This window comes from Pelophylax lessonae (genome assembly GCF_965119305.1).
Source record: "Pelophylax lessonae genome assembly, chromosome: 13".
NCBI classification, from domain to species: Eukaryota; Metazoa; Chordata; class Amphibia; order Anura; family Ranidae; genus Pelophylax; species Pelophylax lessonae.
The window spans coordinates 146,244,023-146,266,122 of record NC_138780.1 but is presented as its reverse complement, the minus strand read 5'-3'; the positions used below and the strand labels follow the sequence as shown (position 1 = coordinate 146,266,122).

Sequence of the window (22,100 nt, the reverse complement as noted above, 5' to 3'; positions counted from 1 at the left end):
CTTAAGCCCCGTACACACAATAAGATTATCGAACGATCTGTCGTCCGTTTTTTGTGGCATGCTAGTCTGATGTGGAAAGTGAAGAGGTTATTTTCATACGAATTTTCCCGTACGACAGAATTCTACTTCAGAAGTGATGTCATGTGTTGGATTGCTTTGTATGTGTTCTTTCGTCTCTGAGCATGCCTAGTCTTGCTCTTAAGATTTTTTCCGTCGAAATCTGTACTAATGAGATGAAAATCGGTGGTTGTATTACGGACGACAAAAATTTTATAGCCTGCACATCAGGATTTTTTCAGCCAAAAAGTCGGGAGTCTGCTGTGGAAAGCACCATACTAACAATCTGAAAATCGGCAGATCGGTCGTCGGACGAATTTTCCCTTCAGATTTTCTTATCGTGTGCACGGGCCTTTAGATTCGTCTGTCCATAACACTTTTTTCAAATCTTCCTCAGTCCAATGTCTGTTTTTTTGCCTATCTTAATCTTTTCCTTTTTATTGGCCAGTCTCAAGCCCCGTACACACGATCAGATTATCAAACGATCTGTCGTCTGTTTTTTGTGGCATGCTAGCCTGATGTGGAAAGTGAAGAGGTTATTTTCATACGAATTTTCCCGTACGACAGAATTCTACTTCAGAAGTGATGTCATGTGTTGGATTGTTTTGTATGTGTTCTTTCGTCTCTGAGCATGCCTAGTCTTGCTCTTAGATTTTTTTTTCCGTCAAAATCTGTACTAATGAGACGAAAATCGGACGTTGTTTTGATGGACGACAAAAATTATATAACCTGCGCATCAGGATTTTGTCGGCCGAAAATCGGCAGATTGGTCGTCGGACGAAATTTCCCTTCAGATTTTCTTATCGTTTGTACCGCCTTCAGATAATGGCTTTTTCTTTGCCACTCTGCCTAGAAGGGCAGCATCCCGGAGTCGCCTCTTCACTGTGGGCGTTGAGATTGGCGTTTTGCGGGTACCATTTATTGAAGCTGCCAGTTGAGGACCTGTTAGGCTTCTATTTCTCAAACTAGAGACTCTAATGTACTTGTCCTCTTGCTTAGTTGTGCATCGGGGCCTCCCACTTCTCTTTGTATTCTGGTTAGAGCCCGTTTGTGCTGTTTTTTCTCAAGAGAGTAGTACACACTATTGTAGGAAATCTTCAGTGTGTTGGCAATTTCTCGCATGGAATAGCCTTCATTTCTCAGAACAAGAACAGACTGTCGAGTTTCAGAAGAAAGTTCTCTTTGCCTGGCCATTTTGAGAGTATAATCGAACCCACATATTCTGATGCTCCAGGATACTCAACTAGCTCAAAGGAAGGTCCGTTTTATAGCTTCTCTAATCGGCACAACAGTTTTCAGCTGTGCTAACATAATTGCACAAGGGTTTTGTAATCATCAATTGGCCTTTTAACACACTTGGCAAACACAATGTATCATTAGAACACAGGAGTGATGGTTGCTGGAAATGGGCCTCTGTACACCTATGTAGATATTCCATTAAAAATCAGCCATTTCCAGATAGAATAGTCATTTATCACATCATTTATCACATTACCAATGTCTAGACTGTATTTCTGATTATTTTAATGTTATTTTCATTGAAAAAAAAAAAAAAAACCAGTGCTTTTCTTTCAACAATAAGGACATTTCTTTCTAAGTGACCCCAAACTTTTTAACGATAGTGTGTGTGTGTGTGTGTGTGTGTGTGTGTGTATAATATATATATTATGGCAGGTTGACATGTTTATTGTCTTGGGGGCCTGATCGAGGAAGAAGGAAATCCAATTATCTTCCTCCTCCGCCCCCCCCCCCCCCCTCTGGGCTGGTGAATCTGGGAGTGTAAATTTTGGCACAGATCGCTAGTGAAGTGCGGAGATCGCAGCTTCATAAACTGTCCGTTTCTGTTGCAGTCAATGACAGATTCTCCATGAGTGGAGATGATCAGCGGAGAACATGTTCTCCCTCAGTCATCTTTATTTCATAAACCAAAAATTATCCAAGATGAGCTGCGTTCATCAGGATCGCTGCTCACCTCGGTTTCATAAACGGACACCATAGTACAATACATGTTTTTAAGCTGGGTCAACTACGTCAAAGCAATCCCTCTCTGGCCAGTCCTATTCTGTTCTGCAAATGCTACATTGGATACAGTGCCAATATGGGGCAGATAGAAAGAAGTTGTAGGAGAGCTACATGTCCCAGGTCTGGTCACTGACCTACAATGCAATAGAAGAAATCTAAACCTGTGCTCATCATGACCAGGCCATTTTTTTTGGCACTGCATTACTTTAACTGACAATTGCACGGTCATGCAACATTGCACAAATTAAATTTGTATATAATTTTTTTTCACACAAATAGAGCTTTTTTTTGGTGGTGTTTGATCACCACTGCGCTTTTATCTTTTGCGCTTTAAACGAAAAAAGACCTGAAAATGTTAAATATTTTTTATATATATATTATATAGTAGTGGTGATGATCAGCAACTTATAGCCGGACTGCGATAGTATGGTGGGCAATCTGACACTTTCAAAACTTTGTGGGAACCAGTTACACTAATACAAGGATCAGTGCTAAAAATATGCACTGTCACTGTACTAATCACACTTGCTGGGAGAGGGTTAAACATCTAGGGGGATCAAAGGGTTAAATGTGTGTCTATCCAGTGTTTACTTTGGGGAACTGGCACCCTCTTGTGGTGGCTGGGGCTACCACAAGTAGTCACTGGTAGCGCTGAGGGTTTCCCCTGCCTGCTCTCACTGCCCGCCCGTCTCTTTCCAAAGAGAAGAGGTTGAAGGTGTTGCAGGCTTAATCTGGCGCCCTGTCCTTACCGGCGAGTGGACAGGGAATGTGGGGAAGCTGGTTGGAACGGCCTCAGTTCCATTTACAACCTCACAAAAATGGAAACCGTTTATTATTTATTTTTTTAATGAAAATTAATTTATTGTTTTTCATTCCCTCCCTGTCATGCCACACAGCTGAAGGCCCCTTTCACATGAACTGTCGGATCAGGTCCACCTGTCAGTTTTTCAGGCGGACCTGATCGTACCCTCTGACAATCGCCGCCATCCGATTCTGTGCGCCAAAAACAGACGGATGGTGGTCCTATTCTCTGAATCCACTAAGTGATTCTGTTGCTGGTGGCAAAATGCAAGCGAAGAGACTACTCGCCTGTTTTTAATAAATTGCTCCTTCTCTGTCCAAAGCACTGATGATTCTTGTTCACCAGGGAAAGAGTAGCAATGGAGTGACATCTCTTTTGGCCAGAGAGGAGCTACACTGTAGGAGCAAGTTAGCGTTCTCACTGCTTTTTTGTTGACAATAATATCACTAATAAGTGCCATTTGCAAAAGGTTCACTAGTGTGATGTAGGCATCGCCAAGATTACTTACTAATGCAGCTGTATAAAAATGTTCCAAGTTGGCAGGGACTGCTTTAGGGCCGGCCCAAGGGGTAGGCAAAATAGACGGCTGTCTGGGGCACTTCAGCAAGAGGGGCACAAAAAGGCAGGACCTGCCATCTATCTTGTTGAATGAATTCACAGAAAATGAAAGGGGAACACTTTGGCCTTTTCAAGTTGGGTGCTAAAGGAGCTTGTCCCACACTGCACAGATTACTCTTTTCTGCCCATAAAGGGGACAAAACTCTGGCCAATATGAAGAACAATCAATGTGCCTACGTGATAAGGACAGTCTGATTTCTCAATGGTCATCTTTACTAAAAAGACATCTGTCTGTGGGCAGTCTACAATTGGTCTTTGTAGTGGAAAGAAAGCAAATGACTTTTTGTAAAAGGACTGTTTTTGTTTTGACAGGACAAGTACTCCTGGATAAAAACCCCGGCATCACCTCTGTTGTTAATAAAACCAACATTATTGATTCAACATATAGAAACTTTCAGATGGAAGTGTTGGCTGGCGAGGAAAACATGATAACAAAGGTCTGTGCTGTTTAATGTAAACCCAATCGCTGCAATCTCATATATTCTTCAAACCGGCTAATGGTGTTTTTAAAGGCTAACCTTTTTAAATCTGCAGCTTCTATCAAAATATTACCTGATGTTCCCTCCTTGAAGGTCATGTGTGACAACTCTGTCTCCCAGCTGCTCTCCTACATTTACAAATGAAGTCTACAGGTGGCTGTGCCGACACATTACCGCTAATGAAAAAAGGGTGAAAACCGCACTCTAAAACAAAACAAAACAAAAATGTTTGCTGCACAGCACGTTAGCAAACTGAACATTAGTTAGGGCTTACCTTATTTTTGGCTCAGAGTCGCTGGCAGCAGATTTTAAAACCCAAACTGCATACTTCAGGAATGGTTATCTTGATCATACACCACCAATCTGGAACAGTTGTATGTGCCTTTCAGGCATCCTGACACTTCAGTGACTCAGGATGACAGCCCTGGGCCTTGCCTTTTCAAAAACAAGTCAGCATTGGCAGTTTCTATATTTGTTTTAAAAAGTTTTCTTTACTGTAGCACTAGATCGACTTTAATAGATGACCCAGACTTTTAGTAGGTAGTGAAGATATCAGATACATAGCCCATTGCTGTAATAAGCAGATTACCCAGCACTTCAGATCTGGGCCATGCAATCTGAAATATTAGGACAAGTGACTTGTAGTCACTCTGCTCTGTGGGTAGCAATAGCAGCAGAAACGTAATTTGGTTAGAAGTTTCTGCTTGCGTCTGTTCCCCAGTGCTTGTCCCCACCGCTCTGGGACTCATGACCTAAAAGGACACTGGCTTGTGAAGTATACATTTGATTTTGGTACACCTAGCCTGGCTGCCTTCCTACTGAATACACACTGCTTAATCCTCTTGCATTTGTAGGCCTAAAGATTACGTGAAAACCCTAAAATATATTTTTTTTTCTGAAAGCAGACGTCATGGGGGAAAAAACAGTAGTACCAATTTCTTATGGCAAATGATATTTAGTAATGCAGTGGTTTAAAATCCATAAAATTTCAGTAATTTTTGGTAACTCAAACACAATTTAGAAGTCCTTTTTTGGAAGGTATAGAAGATGAGGTTGTGCTCAGTAAATTCCCAACCTGTGAAGCATTAACCACTTTACCCCCAGCCACTGTGCTGCTACTGCGGCACAGTGGCTCGTTCCCGTCCAGCGACGTAGACCTACATCGCTGGACTCCTCCCCCTGTAGGCGGCGCTCGCGCGCCGCCGGAGGCGCGCTCCTGCTGTTATCAGTCACAGCGGGAGTCGGGCCAGGGGAGGAGCAGCGGCGATCGTCAGGGAATCGAGTGAGGAGATCCGCCCGCCTGTGTAAACAGAGCGGGCGGATCTCCTAAGTGACAGGGACTGACAGATCGGAGTGTTCAGCATAGCTGAACATGCGATCTGTCCTTCTGTCACTCAGTCACCTCCCCCCCCACACGTCAGTAAGCACCAGGCATACATTAACCCCTCCCTCTCCAATAAAATTAACCCCTTCACTGCCAGTGTCATTTTTACAGTAACAGTGCATATATATAGTACTGATTACTGCAGTAATGTCACTGGTACCCCCAAAAGTTTAAAAAATGTCAGTCAAGGGTCCGATCTGTCCGCCGCAATGTCGCAGTCCCGCAAAAAAAAATCGCAGATCGCCGCCATTACTCGTTAAAAAAAAAAACACCAAAAATGACAGAAATCTTTCCCTTAGTTAGTAAACGCAATAACTTTTGCGCAAACCAATCAAAATACGCTTATCGTGATTTTTTTTTTTTACCAAACATAGGTAGCAGAAAACAAATTGGCCAAAAATTTTTAAAAAATTTGATTTTTACATTTTTTTTGGGGGGAATTTCATATAAAAAAAAAGTTAAAAATATTGTTATTTTTTTCAAAATAAACGCTCTTTTTTTTGTTTATAGCGCAAAAAGTAAAAAGCGCACAGGTGATCAAATACCACCAAAAGAAAGCTCTGTTTGTGGGGAAAAAAAGGACGTAATTTCGTTTGGGTACGGCGTCGCATGACCGCGCAATTGTCAATTAAAATCACACAGCGCCGAATCCCAAAAAGTGGCCTGGACGTAAGACAGCAAAATCCTCCGGTGGTAAAGTGGTTAAAATTGTGCGCTCCCACGAAAAGCTTTGATGGTACTTTGTATGTTAGCTCCCTATATCTGTCCCCCAATTGCACATTGCAAGCTACTTATAGAGTCCAATGTACAAACATGCTATTTTTATTGTTACTGTTATTTTTAGGTATGCCGTGTGAATTGGAACACACAAATGTATATAGTGGGGGGGGGGTCCACCAATTTGACTGCAAAGGTGAAAATACACTTTGAAGCAGACATAAGTGCAGGTAAATCTGCTATTGTAAGGCAGCGAAGTGCAATCATTTGCTTTGGGTTTTTTTTTTTTTTTTTCTTAATTGTTTTATGGACAGCTGTTACAAAAGTTGTGAACTGCCAAGCTGGGTACACATAGGCCAAAAACAGTCGGTTTGGCAGGAACCAGCCAACCTTTGGCAAGTGTGTACAGCTGTCTGGTCTACAGAAGCTAGTCTTAAGGCTGGCTTCTGTCAAATGGGCATACTGGAAAGCCAGCATCCAACCAGCGCTGGCTGCCAGTGCTGATCTGTGTGTTGGGGGGGGGGGGTCCCCCTGTCAGACTACAATAGCACAGCAGAGGAGATTGCTGCACTAACATCGCTTATGTTAGTAAGGTGATCTGTCTTTTTTTTTTTTTTTTACTTTCTAAAACTGGTGCAGCTGTACATGTTAGCCAATCTGCTTCTAACTTCAACCTGTTCAATTAGGCTTTGACATTAAAACCTGGGAGCTGATTGGTTTCTTTGCAGAAGTTATTTTGCACTCTTCAGCTTTAGTAAATCTCCCTCAAAGTGTCTGACTGTATCTTTCAGTTGTGAGTAAAGGTTCCACATTGCATAGTGGGAAACTAGGGGGTGTAGTTGGACCTAAAAAGTGAGCTTACAGGATCCGGGCTGCTGCTGCGCTCCACCCTCCTGCCTGTTTTGGGCGAAGGGACGAGTCCGGAGAGGTCCCTGGTCGTGGGGCCGCATCAGGGGAGGTCTGATGGAGGCTGTTGGCCTCCCTCTCCTGGGGTGGGTTCCGATCTGGGGCCCCTCAGGGTGAGCTCAATGTTCTGATTGGCGCCTGTGGCTGGCCATAGTTACCCCTTGTTTATGGCTTCCGGCATCCTGCCCTCTGTCCTATAATGGTTTTGGTCATGCTATTTGCCTGGTTTTTGCACTGCGTTCTGAATTGCAATACTGTACCCCCTGAGGTGGGGCACTGTTTGGCCCCATCTTATTTTCTACCATTTGGTTTTGTTGTTTCCTTCTTTGTGTTTATCTGTTTAACTGAATAAAGATTCTAAAAAAAAAATTGAGATTACTTGCTGTATTTGGGTTTGGTGTTTCATAGGTAACAACAAAGATTCTCACAAGTAACCGTGCTTGCAGACATCTTGTGCTTGCTTTTGGGAGCTAGTGTTAGTTGAACACGCTTTTTTACATGACATGTTTTTAAATCTTTGAATAAATGAGTGTTATCTCTTTTTCTAGGTGAAAGAAAATGGTATCGCATATGAATTTGATTTTTCCAAAGTCTACTGGAATTCGAGGCTTGGGACAGAGCATGATAGAATTACTGGACTCCTAAAGAGTGGAGATTTGGTGTTTGATGTGTTTGCAGGTGTAGGGCCCTTTGCTATCCCTGCTGCTAAGAAAAACTGCATTGTCTACGCCAATGACTTGAACCCAGAGTCCTATAAATGGCTGCTACATAACTGCAAACTGAATAAAGTGGACAAGAAAGTGCAGGCGTTCAATGTTGATGGGCGAGAGTTTATCAGGACTGTTATAAAGAAGGAACTATCAGAATATATCAAGTCCTTCACCACAGAGAGGAAAAACAACCTCCACATTGTCATGAACTTGCCAGCTATGGCTGTGGAATTTCTTGATGCCTTCAGACACCTTTTAGACATGGATCATTGCAGCGAGGCCATCCTGCCAACAGTACATTGCTATGGTTTCTCAAAGGATGACAACCCAGAAAAGGACATTAGGGAGAGGGCAGAGGAGTATTTAGGTACTGTGTTGGAAAGCTGCTCCGTTCATCTTGTAAGGAACGTCGCCCCTAATAAGGAGATGATGTGTATAAGCTTTAAGCTGCCAAGGAAGATACTTTTTGCAGTCCAATTAGATTCTGTGGGTAAGTACAATAAGGCCTCTATATACAATAATTATTTTAAATCCCATAACCTAACCCTACAGGTAAAAGTAACCAAGAGATACTCAGTGAAAAGGAGAAAGTATGACTGAACCTTAAAAATGATGGACAGAGAATGGACATAAATAACCAAGACCAGAGTGCACAAATAATGTAAACTTACCCAAAAAAAAAAATGCTAAACCCTTTAGCATTGATGCTTTCTTAACCACTGACTCAGGACAAGTGTGCTTATCTGGAAAGTTCTTATCTGCAGACTTGATCTGGGTTGGGGACTCGAAGTATGGAAGTCAATGGGATAACCTAGCAGCCAGACAAAGCAGGCCATAAATTATGCGATTTTTATTTTATTGCTCGATTCCTGCAATGAGAACATAGTAATTATTGCTACTGAATAAACAAGCAAAAAATTGGGGGAGCAAACCCTGAACATGTATATCTAAAGCCGGTGCTGCTATGGACCAAGCGACATGTATATTAAAAAAAGAATAGCGCACATATGCAAAAGAAATGACTATCAAATATGGAGACAATCCATAAATAAAAATGGGGATTTAGTCCCACCATATGGCCATATCGTGCTCAAGCCCACCACTGCGTCAAAGTACCCCATTATCAGTGGGTCCTACACTATCCATAAAAAATATTGATAGTGTAGGACCCACTGATAATGGGGTACTTTGACACCCCTTTTTTATGGATAGTATAGGACCCACTGATAATGGGGTACTTTGACGTAGTGGTGGGCTTGAGCACGATATGGCCATATGGTGGGACTAAATCCCCATTTTTATTTATGGATTGTCTCCATATTTGATAGTCATTTCTTTTGCATGTGTGCGCTATTCTTTTTTAATATACAATTATTGCTACTGGCTATAGACGCTAGCAAAAATCGGATTCTAAAAATCCGACATGCTAGTTGTACCAAAGTTGATCGATAGATTGACTTGGGTACAGTCAGCGTGCCCATAGATGGAACAAATCCTTGCCGGTCCCTGCTGAAGCAGCCGAGATATGATCCATCTATTGATGCCTTAACATATACAAAATGAGTAGTTGGCAGTGAATCCATGATTTGTATAGGAAAGGGGAATATGCCACATTTAAAGCAGACCTAAAGTACCATTACGATCAGCCAATCAGCTTTTCTATGTGAACACAGATCTTACTGCTTAATAGCAGGCATGTATCCCACCACCATGGCTTCCCCATTCTTTGTGCACACCTGACCCAAAAGTCTGTAAAGGAAGTTTCCTGATCCAATGGTGTGCATTGGCTCTAGAGCAGTGAATATGAATTTAACACTTAAGGACGTTGGGGGAGATTTACTAAAACTGGTGCACCCAAAATCTGGTGCAGTTGTGCATGGTAGCCAATCCGCTTCTAACTTCAGCTTGTTCAATTAGGCTTTGACATACAACCTGGAAGCTGATCGGGTTCTCTGCAGTTATGCACCAGATTTTGCACTCTCTCTAGTTTTAGTAAATCTCCCCCTCTGTCAACCTGCTCATTCAGGGTAAAGTGACCGTGTCTGTAAAGCCTACCTTCCTACCATACACCCACCTCTCCTCTGGGACCCCCCTGCACTATACCCACACTGCAAACAGTGGGGCATGCACCTAGGGGTCTCCTACACTGGGACCCTCCATACTACTAGGGCAGAACACACTATCCCAGGACCCTTACAGAGTGGGTATAGCTGGGGAGACCCCAGGGGTCTCCGCTGCATCCTCTGCTCTAGGACCCCCACCAGACTCCAGGTCCAGACAGGGAAAGGAAATGGGGGAAGCCCAGCTCACTGAGGGATTTTTAAGGATGGGGGGAGGAGAAAACCTGCAGGCAGGCCCGACCGTCCCTGGAGGTTACCCGCGTCCACCCTAAAAAACAGCCAAAAGGGGAGAGGGGGGACTGTACGTACCCTTCCATGGTGCGGGTAGCGCTCCAGACAGAATCCTCGCCACTGAAGTAAGGGAGCTGTCGGCCAAGGGACCTCTTGGACTCAGACCCAAGCTCAGTCGTATGCGACCCTGTGAGACGTTTAACTCCCAGGCCAGCCTCTGTCCGTGAGGCTAAGTCGTGGCCGACTTAGCACGTAGCTGCGGTCTGCAAGGGGGCTGGGGGGACCACTGGATCTAGATTATCCAGCCCATCACCCAACCCGGCAGTTGATTGTAGATCTCCTGAGAGAAAAAAACAAGAAAGATATAAGGAAGGAAAAAAAAATTGATAGGACAAGAGATCCCCGCTGGGAGCCTGGCTTCTTACTCCTTACTGGACAGATTAAAACTGATTACCTAGAGCAGAGAGGGGGAGTTATATACCAAGTTAAGGACGTCCCATGGGCGCAGCTAGGTGTTTTTGGTTCTGCCTAGTTCTACTCCTAGAGGAGGCAATATAACCCAGTAGTTATTTATGGAGTGCTGTGTCCGTCAATTAACGAAAGAGAAATGTAAAACCTTAGTATAACCAGAAAAGAAAAATATCATACTTCCATGTTGCAATACGCAGTTTCCCTATTCTGCTTTATGTAAGTCAGTTGTAGTGGAGGGGGTGGACACAGACATTATCAGTGGAACAGGTGTTGGATGCCATGCTGCCTTATTTCACCATTGCAAGGAAAATAGGGAAAAAATATTAATCGGCTGTGTTCCCTGACTCTCTTTATTCTACAATATCACGTTAAACTGCAGGCAGTGTAAAGTGTTAAAGGCACTTATCTATGTTGCATCCTTCCTGAAATGCAGCACTAGGAATATCCCAGTATGGGTGCAGCGGTACCATTAGCCGATAATTTCCAGCCCTATAGACTTGGATTTTTTCAGCTACTTCAACAGAACTGCTTCAAATAAAGTGCAGGGGCCAGAAGTGGTCAATTAACAGTACCAATACACTTCAGTGCTATCTCAGAAAGTGTAATTAACACATTGCAGTGACTTGCAGCAGACCTGTCTGAAAATAATTCCTGGCATTCTTTAAGAGATTTCTTCTGATTGTCTGCTGCACCTTGCACATCATCCTGTCCTGCATAAGTCAATGTTTCTGTTTGCTAAGTACAGCATGTTATCAGTGTCAATGGATTCCCAGGGCAGCTAGTAAAGCAGCTGCTTTTTAATGGTGAATGGGCCTTAATCCTTTCCAGCTCTGTCATGCCAGGAACACTCTGTACAGGAACAGCAAGTGTCTGTGCTGATGACATCCCATTTCCCTCTATAGCCTGCACAGTATGGACATGTCTTGTGCTGTGTTTTAAGAGCCTAGCTTTTATATAGCCCACAACAGCCAAATTTATCCTTTTTTCTAATGTGCTTGAGAAAAATGAGAATTGCAGTCTTAGTTTCTGTAAACATTTTCTTTTATACATAATGCCTTATCTACCTGTAAAATGGGGCTTGAGCTTCTGCATTGCCGTAGACTTCAAAAGGGCAGCTGAGGCAGTAATAATTGGAAGCTGATAGACAAAAAAGCACCAAAGCAAACGGTCAAAGCCCAAACCTAGGCCAAAGTTTTTGTTTTGGATAGAAAGGGGAAAAATTGTGTTCGCTATGTTTTTAATTGTGGTTTGTGTCTTCCTGTCATGGTGTCAACTTGGTGTTTTTTCTAGGAGAGGGGTCCCATGATCGGGCCGCACAGCAGGAGATGAGCAGCAACTGTGGTCCACACAGGGCTACCACAGACCGTGGTTGCAGCATACCTCCTGCCATGCTTGTGTGTCCTCTGCCATCTCCCCCGGCCAACTATGTCATTCAAACAGCAGGGCAGGGGGTGGGAGGAGCTGGTTATCATAATGGAGAGCTCCTCCCGCCCCCTGCCCTACTGGGGAGATGGGAGAGGACACAAACTGATGAAAGTCTCTGCCCTGCCAAAAGTAGGAATCCTGTGCAGGGGAGGCAGAGATTCGATTGGGGAATTGTGATGTTAGAGAGGAAATGGGGGTGCAGACAAAAGGGGCACTGTGAAGGAGGCTGTGATTTCGAGGGGCATTGTGATAGAAAGGGTACGGCCATGTAATCATTACAGTGCCCCTAGCAATCACAGCCTCCTCCTTCACAGTGCCCCCTTTACAGAGCAGTCTCTGTTACATTAATGTATAGGGGGGCTGTGATGTGAAGGGATACTGAGGACACTGATGTGGGGGGGCTGTGCTGTAAAGGGGGCCTGAGGACAGACTCTGTGAATATCCTAATATCCCCCCGCAAAAATTGGCTACAGAGAAACCGGTCCCTGGTGCCAAAAATGTTTGGGGACCGCTGGTCTAGGGTACTAGTAAAAAAGTTTTACCTACCCTGGCAGCGGGGCTCTCTTCTTCCCTCTGACATTCCAGGTTGTGAGTGGGCCCACGGTATCTCTTTACAATGCAGGGCTGCTAATCTTGCATTGTATTTGATGTCAGGAGAGCAACTGATGGAGAGAGAGGAGGAACATGTGAGAGGGAGGGACAGGGTTGCTAAAACGGCTTTCTTTGATGAACTATGTGGACGCTCACCAGTAGCCTTGCTTTTAATTGAGAACTACATTGCGGCTGACGGTACTTGTAGTCTATTTACTCTCAGGAAACTGTGAATGAATGATGTGGCCCTGTGGGCGGAACCTTGCACAACCCAGCTGTTTTAAAATTGTGACAAAGCATCCAGGGAGATTTCCTGTCTGCTGTCATGGGGAGGGGAGGGGGGAGAAGGCGCAGATGATGGAATATGTTACATGTTCCACCCTAAAAACAGATGGAACGTGTTGCAAAGGTGAACCTATCTTTTAAGGTACCCTAGACAACAAGTGTTTAACCCTTACTGTGTTGGGGGAACCCCACTGCAAGAGTAGTTTTGTAACTTCCCCAGAGTCGGACATTAGGGAGAGGGAAATACGTAAAGTTTACATCAGGAAAGCTGCAACTCCCAGTCAGGGACATGGATGAAGGAGTAATGCCTCGTACACACGCAACGATTATCGGCCGACCGATCTGACGTCTTTGTCCAGTGTTGGTTGAAATGTGCTCTAGACTTGCACTGGACTTTTGTTGGCCAACAAACACCAACTTCAAAAGTGATGTCATGTGTTGGTTTACTTTCCGTGTGTTTTTTCTTCTCTGAGCATGCCCAGTCTTGCTCATCTGATTTTTGTCTCCAGAAATCTGTACTGACTGATGAAAAATCGGCCGTTGTGGTGACGTCCAACAAAAATTTAATAGCATGCACACCAGATTTTATTTGGCCGAAAAGTCGCAGTCGGTTGTCGGAAGCATCATACTAACAAGCCGAAAATCGGCCGATCCGACGTTGGCCGAAAATTCACGGCCAACAATCGTTGCGTGTGTACGAGGCATAAGTCTTCATTCATGCACATGGCCATACAGCATGCAGAGCCTGTGTAATTCCTCCCCCCATGACCCATTGAGAAGAGGGGGCTATACGCAGGGGTTTGCATAAAGCACCCACATGTGCACTGATGTATGCTCCAAACGCACACCATCTGCATTCATATGCTGCGGCATTGGGACCCAGAGGAGACCTTACATGCATGCTGTATGGCCGTGTGCAAGAAGTCTGATGTGACGGTATATATATTACACACACACACAAATGAGACAAACACAGCATGAAAAATAAACTGTGACCTAGCTTTAGTGTTCCTGGCATGGTGTGCATGCTGATGTGCTAGGACATGCTACGTCCGACGCGCTGAGTTTGTATCAAACATTTCTGTTACTCCAAAACACCAACATAAAGCTGCTTTCCCCACATGGGAACATGTGCTGGGTGTGCAAAGGGGGCTCGCTGGCAGGACACCTCTAATAAGCTTCTTCAATCCCAGACTAGTGCAGAGTGTATCAGGGAGGACTAAACAAGGCCGGTGTAATTAAAAAGCAGAATACTAAAGAAAAGGATTTTCTGCTATATACAAAGCAATATACAGTTCAATGCCGTTCATGGTGAACTATTTTGTGTCTGTGTCTTTCTTCTACTACAACATGCAAACAGGATAGATCAAACAAAACGGATTATAAAAGGGCTTTTCAATGCATTGTGGTAATTGAGTATTTTTTTCCTGCTAGACCCACACCGGAATCTAAATTCAAATTTCTGAAGTTGTTGGATGTCAGAAGCACAGTAATAGGTTTAATTTCACAGACCAGGACATTCTATTTCTAAAATAATACTATGGTGCTGATACATGGCCGCCTTTACTTGCACAAGTTTTCTCTAAAGAGAAAATATAGTTTTACATCACGCAAATTATTGTCACAGTAGTGGGATCGATCTCACGGTCAGTAAAAATGAAAGAATGGACCAGCTGCTGATCCATTAATTTCTTTCCTTTTTCTTAAATTTCCATTTCTTCTCTTTGTACACGGAAGGGGGATGGAAACCCACAAAAAAGTGTTTACGTTTGTGATCACTTTGCTTGGTCACAGAGTGGATTCGATTTAAATCACTAGTAAAGGCTTGATTTAAATCCTAATTTATGAAGAGCAACTTTCATCTTTGACCTGCAGTGGCTCCTCTGACCCGCTGTTGACTTGCCGACAGTCCCTTTCACTTTAATGGGACGGTTGGTGATGCGGCAGTGACGCCACAAGGTGAGGGACGTGGCTGCAGCAGGTGAGTGGATGCCTGCTAACAGGCGGTGCCATGATGGATCTGAAATGACAGGTGCTCTTTAAATGTAAGGACTTATTCTTTCTGGTAGTTAGACTCTTTAATATTTGCAAATAAAAAATGGATTTTTGTAAGATCTTACCGTAAAATCCTTTTCTCTTAAGCTCATTGACAGACGTAGTCTTCTTGATTCTCAAGAGCTGGGTTATGTTGTCTCCGCAGGAGTAGGACTAGGCAGAAAGACAAAACGTTCTGTCTCCACCTTAGGGGCAGTCCCTGAGGGTATATCTTCCCTCTCTCTGCTACAGGGAATCAGTTCTGTTCTAAAGCAGTAACAGAGAATTTAACCCAACCCAACTCAATGATAGAGGGGCGGGTGCTACGTCTGTCAATGAGCTTAAGAGAAAAGGATTTTACGGTAAGATCTTAGAAAAATCCATTTTTCTCTATCGCTCATTGACAGACGTAGTCTTCTTGATTCTCAAGAGCTGGGACATCCAGAAGCAGTGCCACAAATGAGGGGTGGGATTGACAAAATCAAATCCAATCTAGAAGGCCCAACCGGTGCCAAACTAGAAGTTTTAAAGGCTCATTATAAACAAAGAATGAGACTAAAAGAAAAATTTCCAACGGAAAAAACCCTCGAGGTAGACCACTGGTCTCCTCAAATTGCGGCCTGCAAAACCTTGCGGCCAAACGAGGCATCAGACGATGCCATCACATCAACTTTATAATGTTTTGTAAAGGTATGCACCGACGACCAGGTAGCCGCCTTGCACACCTGGACCACTGACGCCTGATGGCGAAAGGCCCATGACGCACTAAGCGCCCGAGTGGAGTGCGCCTTAACAGGGAACGGGGGCTCCCGACCCTTAATAGAATAAGCCTGTACTACCGTCTGTCTGATCCATCTGGAAATGGTCGCGGCAGATGCAGACAAACCCCTTTTTGGGTCCATCCGGGATCACAAAAAGTGAATCCGTCTTGCGAAACGAGTCTGTCGTTTTCAAGTATACCCTGATCGCCCGGACCACATCCAAGGAGTGTAAAGCAAACTCCCGAGGATGACTGGGCTTAGGACACAGGGAAGGTAACACAATTTCTTCATTCAGATGAAATTCTGAAACTACTTTTGGTAGGAAGGATGGATTCGGACGAAGAACCACCTTATCTCTATGAACCACCAGATATGGTGAACGACAAGATAATGCGGCCAGTTCTGACACCCTGCGTGCAGAAGTAATAGCCACCAAGAAGGCCACCTTCTGGGACAACGTAGGTAGAGGAATCTCCCTAATATCTTCAAAGGGAGGTTTCTGAAGAACCGACAACACTAAATTAAGATCCCAGGGGGGTAACGGCGCGTGCACTGGCGGAGCCAGATGTCGCACCCCCTGGATGAAATTCCGCACCAAGGAATGAGTAGCCAAAGGCTTCTGAAAGAAGATAGCTAATGCTGAGACCTGACCCTTGATAGTACTCAAGGCCAGTTTCTGCTCAACCCCTTGTTGCAGAAAGGCTAATATTCGACTAATCGAATAAGACCGAGGACGGAACCCCAAAGGTTCACACCATGCAATGTAGGACTTCCATGTGCGATGATAAATCTTTCTGGAAGTCGCTTTCCTTGCTTCAACTAGAGTAGGAATAACTGAAGCTGACAAACCTTTGTCCTTCAGCACCTGGGTCTCAATAGCCAGGCCGTTAAAGCCAGCGATCGTAAAGCAGGATGGAAGATCGGTCCCTGAGACAGTAGGTCCTCCCTGAGAGGAAGTCTCCACGGGACGTCCGCCACCAGTCTGACCACGTCGGCGTACCAAGCTCGACGAGGCCAGTCCGGAGCTACCAGAATTACTGGAATTCCTTCCTCCTCTATCCTGCGAAGAAGTCTTGGCAGTAACGCGAGAGGAGGGAAGGCATACATTAGCTGGTATTGCCCCCACGGGGCGATCAGTGCGTCTGCGGTCTCTGCTAGAGGATCGCGGGAGCGAGCCACGAATCTCTGAACTTTCCTGTTGAATCGTGATGCCAACAGATCCACATCCGGGGTGCCCCACCGTAGGCACAACTGGTGGAAAACGTCTGGATGGAGGGACCATTCCCCCTGATCCAGAGTCTGACGGCTGAGATAATCTGCCTGCCAATTCTCCACCCCCGGAATGAACACCGCAGAGATCGCTGGAACAAATCGTTCCGCCCAGCGAAGAATGCAAGCCACTTCTTTGGCCGCTCGGACACTCTTGGTGCCCCCCTGGTGATTGACATAAGCCACGGCCGTGGCATTGTCCGACTGGATCCGAACCGGGCTGCCCTGGAGCTGCTCGGTCCAGTGAATCAGACAAAGTCTGATCGCTCTCAGTTCCAATACATTTATCGGCAATCTGGATTCTTCCGGGGACCAAAGTCCCTGGACAGATAACTGACCGAGAATTCCTCCCCATCCGGATAGGCTGGCATCCGTGGTCACTATCGTCCAATATATTGGCAGAAATGACTTTCCCTGGCTGAGCATCGGAGACCGAAGCCACCAGACCAGAGACTCTCTGGTCTGTTTGCTCAATCGGATCTGATTGTCCAGGGATTCCGGATTCCGATTCCATCTGAGAAGAATCTCTTGCTGAAGAATTCGGGTATGGGACTGGGCAAATGGGACTGCTTCGAAGGAAGCCACCATCAACCCCAGAACCCTCATGCAAGTCCGAAGGGAAGACCAGCTGTTGGACAGTAACAACTGGACTGCTGATTGAATCTTTCGGAGTTTCCCTACCGGAAGGAAAACTCTTGTCCTGACTGTGTCTAGAATTAGACCCAGATATTCGAGCCTCTGGGTGGGAACCAGAAATGACTTTTGCTGGTTCACCAGCCACCCGAATTCCTGTAAAGAAATCATAGTAATTTCTATGTTTTGTAGCAAGGTCTGAGGAGACTCTGCATGAAGCAGAAGATCGTCTAGGTAACCAAGAATCGATATGCCTCTTTGGCGCAGTAGTGCCAACATTGGGGCCAACACCTTTGTGAAGACCCGCGGAGCCATGGCGAGACCGAAAGGTAACGCCACAAACTGATAGTGGTTCTCTTCTACGGAAAAGCGTAGAAATCGCTGATGTCCTGCGAAAATGGGAATGTGAAGATATGCGTCCTTGATGTCTATGGACGCTAGGACATCCCCTGGATGCAGGAAGGCTGCTACTGTGCGAATGGACTCCATTCTGAATCTTCTTATGTTGACAAAAGAATTGAGTGCCCTTAAGTCTAGAATTGGACGCACTTTGCCCTCTTTCCTGGGTATTGTAAATAGGTTTGAGTAAAACCCTTGAAACCGTTCTGTCCAAGGAACGTGGACTACCACTCCTTGTTGTAGTAAATCTGTGACTGCTCTCCGCAGATCTTCTAAACGATCCGGGGATAGTCGAATATTGGAAGGGAAGAATCGCGCCGGTGGGAGAGATCGAAACTCGATCTTGTACCCTGACCTTATGACTTCGCAAACCCATTTGTCCGGGATTCTGGAAAGCCATGGATCCGGGAACCGGCGAAGACGTCCCCCCACCCCAGTTATGGGTGGGGGCGCACCTTCAGGCTTTGGACGGTTTATCTTCAGGTCTGGAGGGGGCGGGCTTTTGCTTGCCCGACCAACGACCCCTGACGCCTCCTGCAGGAGCTTTGGAGGACTTAATTTTTTCACCCGCGGGACGAAAAAACCTCTTGTGAGCAGAAAAAGAAGGCCCTCGTCTTTGACGAGTTCCTTTACCTTTAAAATTTTGAGGTAAAAAGGTGCTCTTTCCACCCGTGAGATCCTTAATGATCTCATCTAAGTTGGCTCCAAATAGACGCTCTCCTAAAAAGGGGATATTAGCCAATGCTTTTTTGGAACCTTGGTCGGCTAACCAACCTTTTAGCCACAGTGTACGCCTGAGAACCACTACTGAGACTGATGCTCGCGCCAATAATGGAGTGGCGTCTAACGCCGCATCACACACAAACTGTAACCCCTGTATCATTTGTTCCAACAAATCTGATACCGCCTGAGGGACCTCTTCTAAGTCCCGGCGTAACCACTTGGTCCATTCAGTTACAGCCTGCGAAACCAGACCAATAGCTATTATAGGTCTGAAAGCTGATCCAATCAAGGAAAACATGGTGCGAGACATAGCTTCTATCTTGCGATCCACTGGATCTTTAAAAGACGGAGCGTCTTCTAGAGGAATAACCGTGGCTTTATTCAATCTAGCAATTGGTGAATCCACCACAGGTGGTTCTGTCCATTTCTTAATGAGGGTTTCCTCAAACGGATAACGCCTGTTAATGTGTTTAGAAATAGTAAAAGTGCGTTTTGGCAGACGCCATTCTTCTTCGATTGGATTGCCAAAACATTTGGGCAATGGAAAAACCTTCGCCACTTTGATGCGTTTTTTAGTCCCAAAAGGGATTTCAGTTTCAGCTATTTCCGATGGAATACCCTGTAATCTTAAGGTTTCTTGAACAGATACAATGAGTGCGTTTACCAACGCTTCCTCTCGGGCTATGGCTGATGCCGAAACATCCTCCTCGCTGTCTGAAGAGACAGGACCCGAGACACCAATCCCAGATGAAGTACCTGCAACTGCAGAAATAGGCTCAGAGTCTGAATCCGAGGTTTCAGATAATAAGGGGTTAGGCGGGGGTCGCTTTCTTGCGCCCTGTCCCTGACAAGCCACTTCCACCCGGGACACAAAAGTTTCCATAATAGCTGACAATGATTCAATTGTCAGTGGGGTGCTGGAGGATCCTACAGACCCCTCGAGGGGATCCGGAGGAGATACATGAGTGGCAGGGTCCATGTTAATTCAGGACACCTTTGCCAGCAAAAACAAAAAAGCTTCTTTTTTTTTTTTTTGTGTGTCTCCCCCTAGCGCAATAGCGCCCCTCAGAGTACCTGCTTCTCGATCCCACAGAGAGAGAGAGGGACCCCCAAGGCTCACCAACCGATGCAGTGAAGTTTCCAACCAACTGCAGTCAGCGTCTGTCTTTTACAGACTGGAAGGAGCTGTTGCTTTTTCCCATGTAGAAGGACGTGGCTCCGCCCCCTGTGTACGCCTTCCGGCGTTCCCAGCTCTCCACGAGGTAGCTGGGCTCACGAAACATGGCCGCCCCCATAGAAGAGACATAAGACTCCAAAAACATGGCGGCCGGCGTGACCTGAGGACATACATGACTTGGTCTACGGCAAAATGGCGGCGGACCGCCGAAATCGTTTTCCCAGCACATCCACCTGCATCTCTGCTAAGTGGCGATATATGGATCTACAGGAGATGCACTACAAATAAGGTAGGATTATACCTCCTATGTCTGCTGTAATGTTACAGTCTGCTGGGTAGAGTGTTAGCTCTCAAACCAAGTCCACTTCCCACAAACACATGCTGTATTTACAAGGGGGACTTTTTAGTATCAGATATATACTGACCATATATGGAGGGGCCCATAATTCATACTGCCTCATAACGAGGAAAGAAAAAAGGGGACGTTTACTCACCATACCAAACCGACAGGCACCCTCTCTTCACAATACCCTCTCCACCGGGGTGGGGGGTTGTGGACCACTCCGGACGCCTCGACTCTCTGGTTCCTGGCGTCCAAGCGAGACTTTTAACTCGCAAGGTCAGTCCCTCCAATGGGACTCCGTCGCGGCCGACCCAGCGCGGAGCTCTGGTCTGCACGTGCTCGTAGGCAGAAACCGGGGTGACCACTGGATCTCAACATCCAGCCCGTTGCCCGGCCCCGCATACTTACTTGAATGTGTCGCGGCCGACCAAGCGCAATGCAATGGTCTGCGCACGCTCGTAGGCCGGCTGGGGTGACCACAAGTGTCGCCCAGTCCGGCATTTTTGCTTGAAGATCTCACAGGAAAAACACTGGAGAAAAACTACCTAAAAAATGTCTTTTTCTAAAGAAAAAAGTCTTGCCAGGACCAAAAGATCCCAGCAAGGAACTTAGGTCCTTACTCCTGACTAGACAGAAAAAAACTGATTCCCTGTAGCAGAGCGAGGGAGGATATACCCTCAGGGACTGCCCCTAAGGTGGAGCCAGAACGTTTTGTCTTTCTGCCTAGTCCTACTCCTGCGGAGACAACATAACCCAGCTCTTGAGAATCAAGAAGACTACGTCTGTCAATGAGCGATAGAGAAATGAAGGTTTCCTATTTAGAATAATAAGCTGTCAGATTAGTAAAACCGCGATATAGAAACCGATTCAATCATACAGTTTTTAGTGTACATAAATTTGCAAAACAATGGGATAAAGGAATATTCCTGAACTTTGTTATATCTCATGGTTAGTGTGAGATTGTGTGAATGCCTCAATGCAGTGCATGTTATCTCAACTTGCAGGGCTTGGATTTATTGAATGAGTTCACCACAAATGTAAATATTGCAGAATAATACAGCCTCATGCTACACAACTAAGCTCCATTTCATGCTGCATAAACTTAATTATCAATATACCTTAAATAGAAAACTATCTTTTAGATAGATTTTTACTTCAAAAGTATTTTATTAAAATAAATATAAAAAAAAGATAAATATATTATATGTATATTTTTATCCACCCTGATTAGTCACATAGTACAGAGCCACACAGATCAGCTCAGTACATAATGGCTGTGGCCCAAGCCATCAAATGACAGCTCAGTTTACAGCCGTTAGGGATGGGTAGTGACATTTATAAACAGTGCTGGGGGAACTAACAGTCCCACTTATCTGTCACTCCTAAACATACAGCAATAGTGTAGTGGTTAAAGTAACTTTTGAATTATTTTACGTGCTGTTCCTTATTTTAAGTATTGTAATACATACACAGATTTGCAGATAATCCATCTAGTGATTTTTGTATATCAGGGAATTTGATTTGCACTTTTGCCTAATTACAAACTAGAACAAAAAATTTCACCAGCTCACCAAGAATCTCAAGAGTGGCTCCAAAGTGTTGTTTTTTTTTTTTTTTTTTTTTTTTTTTTTTTTGTAATTAAGCGATCACATCATTACAGCAGGACCCTTTCATCAGGCATGTGACTTTTATTTATAAACTATACACAGAGGCAGGATATTTGAAAAATATCAACACTAATCGATATGATATGATATACAGTGGGTACGGAAAGTATTCAGATCCCCTTAAATTTTTCACTCTTTGTTATATTGCAGCCATTTGCTAAAATCATTTAGGTTCATTCTTCTTCCTCATGAATGTACACATAGCACCCCATACTGAGAGAAAAACACAGAATTGTTGACATTGTTGCAGATTTATTAAAAAAGAAAAACTGAAAT

At 44.8% G+C, this 22,100-nt stretch overlaps 1 protein-coding gene across 1 annotated transcript in view; it reads left to right on the top strand.

Moving 5' to 3' along the window:
* TRMT5 (tRNA methyltransferase 5) overlaps positions 1–22,100 on the top strand; it is a 32,997-nt gene that overhangs the window by 8,937 nt on the left and 1,960 nt on the right. The window contains exons 3-4 of the mRNA XM_082242625.1: positions 3,812–3,936; positions 7,534–8,185. Of these exons, the coding sequence (XP_082098751.1) occupies positions 3,812–3,936; positions 7,534–8,185 (777 nt within the window). The remainder of the gene's footprint in view (positions 1–3,811; positions 3,937–7,533; positions 8,186–22,100) is intronic.